The following is a 2,117-nucleotide window of genomic DNA, read 5'->3' on the forward strand; positions in this document are numbered from 1 at the left end:
ATCAAAGAACAGCGTAAAGAAAATTCTTATATTACAATTTTACGTACAAATTATTTTGTGTGTAATATTATCGTTTTCTGTTTTGAAGTTTAAAGTAAAGTTCAATATTTTGGAGCGATATGGATAAGAGAAAATTTTTCGTCCAACAACGTGCTGGATATCGAACAATATGAAAACAAACCATCGGAAAAAGTATACTGCTCCATGAAAATTCTGAACAGATCCCAGAATCGGTTGTCAAAAAAATGCAAGCGTTTCACTTTCTCAGCGACAAATGGACAGGTACGATTTAAAGGAATACGCCGCACTAACAAGAATAAAAGCTTTTAATGTGCAACGTCTGCAGGATCAAATTTCCGAATGAGAGCGTGTTCAAGACTCATAGGATTTGATAAAGCTATGGAAGATTTTTCCAATGCGGATTTTATTTTAATCAAATCTCCAAATATACGAATGATATCCAAATGAAAGAAAATCTTATTTTAGCTTCGCATTATTAATATGGAGGAGCAATTGCATCAATATTTTGCATATTATTAATTTTAAATAAATTAGAATTAATTTCGATCGAAATTACTAGTTTTCGAAAAAAATATATATATGTAATATGTTCTTTTTTATATAAGTGTATATTCGAAATACTATTATAGATATTATTACGATTCAAAACTATTACTTATAGATATTATACGATTCAAAACGTACTCTTCAATTTTTGTCTTTTTACTTAAAATGGCCTTCGTCGCTATGTAGTATTTGGTAATAATGCAATTATCATTCTTATCAAGATCATCAATCTTAAAGAATCATTTGCATACGCATTTTATCCCGAAGCCTCTCGCGTGCAGACAATGAGAGCTCGAATTTCAGGTAGTTAATGCTAATAACTATTTGTAGATGACCTTAATATCAGATCTCTTCGAACTCTTTGTTACACAAACTGGCGCGCTTTGTTTTCAGATTAATGAACACTTAATGAAGTACTCTGTTGCATGCAAAATTATAATATTCTATCTATCTCTAATTTAAATAATATGAAAAATCAATTAAGTAACACGTAAAAATCTAAAGAATTTAATTTAAAATAAATTTCGATTTTCTGAAAAATCAAGAGCTGCTTTTTGGATATTTCATAATTCGCATGTTATTTAAAAAATTATTTACTTAACCAAATAAATAATAATTATATATCATGGTTTTATTACAGACAAAAAATGTTGAAGAAACACGAAACTGAAGAATGTTTTAGCAGAAGAAGAACGGTTAAGTGACTTTTGCAAAAAAAAAAGGAACGCTATCAATCGCTGCGTGTTTATAAGCTAATACACATAATTAATACGAATATCTGATCTGCGGCAAAAGCTTCCCGAAGCCCAGTTTCCGGACTCATGTACTTGTCCATACTAGATTTGCCGTGGACACGCGATTTTTGCCCAGCGAAATTCAAGAGAAAGTTGAAGTCAATGTTGAAAACGCACAAGCTGACGAGAAGATTCGAGTGCGATATATGTAAGCGACGTTTTCAGCTGAAAGGCCATTGAAAGAATATATATTGTCACATAACAGTAAAGTTGTGAATATTCTCACAACTTCTTTGCACTTGGCAGAAGAAGATATTTGCCTGATTAAACTATTCTGCAAGAGATCACACTGTTTATATTTCTGTTATCTTTCCTCCTTTCCTTTATTGAGGCCGTAAGACTATTAATTTTTATTAATTTTTCATATAAATTCAATGAAGCTAGTTTATTCTGCGAAACGATCGTCATAAAAAAAAGAATTTTTCGAAATAATTAGAAGCTTCGTAACATGTACAAATGATCATGCATAAACGTTATTTTTCAATGTAAATACTTAACGCTACGCATTTCTCATGCGACCTGGGCGTTCCGCAGCGGAAATGTATTCCGGACTTTTAATTAACCTCTGTCTAACCGGGGTGAACGTATGGAAGCGAACTGCTCTCTTCGCTGCGACTCAACTCGCTTAAAAAGTTCTTTCGCAGCTTTGAAGATATTATGATTATATATCGTATTTTAGTGATTTATTTTATTTTGCATACAAGTTGATAATTATTAGTCAATAAATTATATATATATATTTATATATATATATAA

General features: G+C 30.9%; 1 protein-coding gene across 1 annotated transcript in view; it reads left to right on the top strand.

Annotated features, from left to right (window-relative positions):
- Positions 1-274: 274 nt before the first annotated feature.
- LOC108691142 (zinc finger protein 155) overlaps positions 275-2,117 on the top strand; it is a 105,571-nt gene continuing 103,728 nt past the window's right edge. Inside the window, 6 exon segments of the mRNA XM_018198797.1 lie at positions 275-316; positions 318-370; positions 789-870; positions 1,290-1,326; positions 1,329-1,404; positions 1,406-1,533. Coding sequence (XP_018054286.1) covers positions 275-316; positions 318-370; positions 789-870; positions 1,290-1,326; positions 1,329-1,404; positions 1,406-1,533 — 418 coding nt within the window.

The sequence above is a fragment of the Atta colombica genome, unplaced genomic scaffold, assembly GCF_001594045.1.
Source record: "Atta colombica isolate Treedump-2 unplaced genomic scaffold, Acol1.0 scaffold41, whole genome shotgun sequence".
In the NCBI taxonomy this organism is placed as follows: Eukaryota; Metazoa; Arthropoda; class Insecta; order Hymenoptera; family Formicidae; genus Atta; species Atta colombica.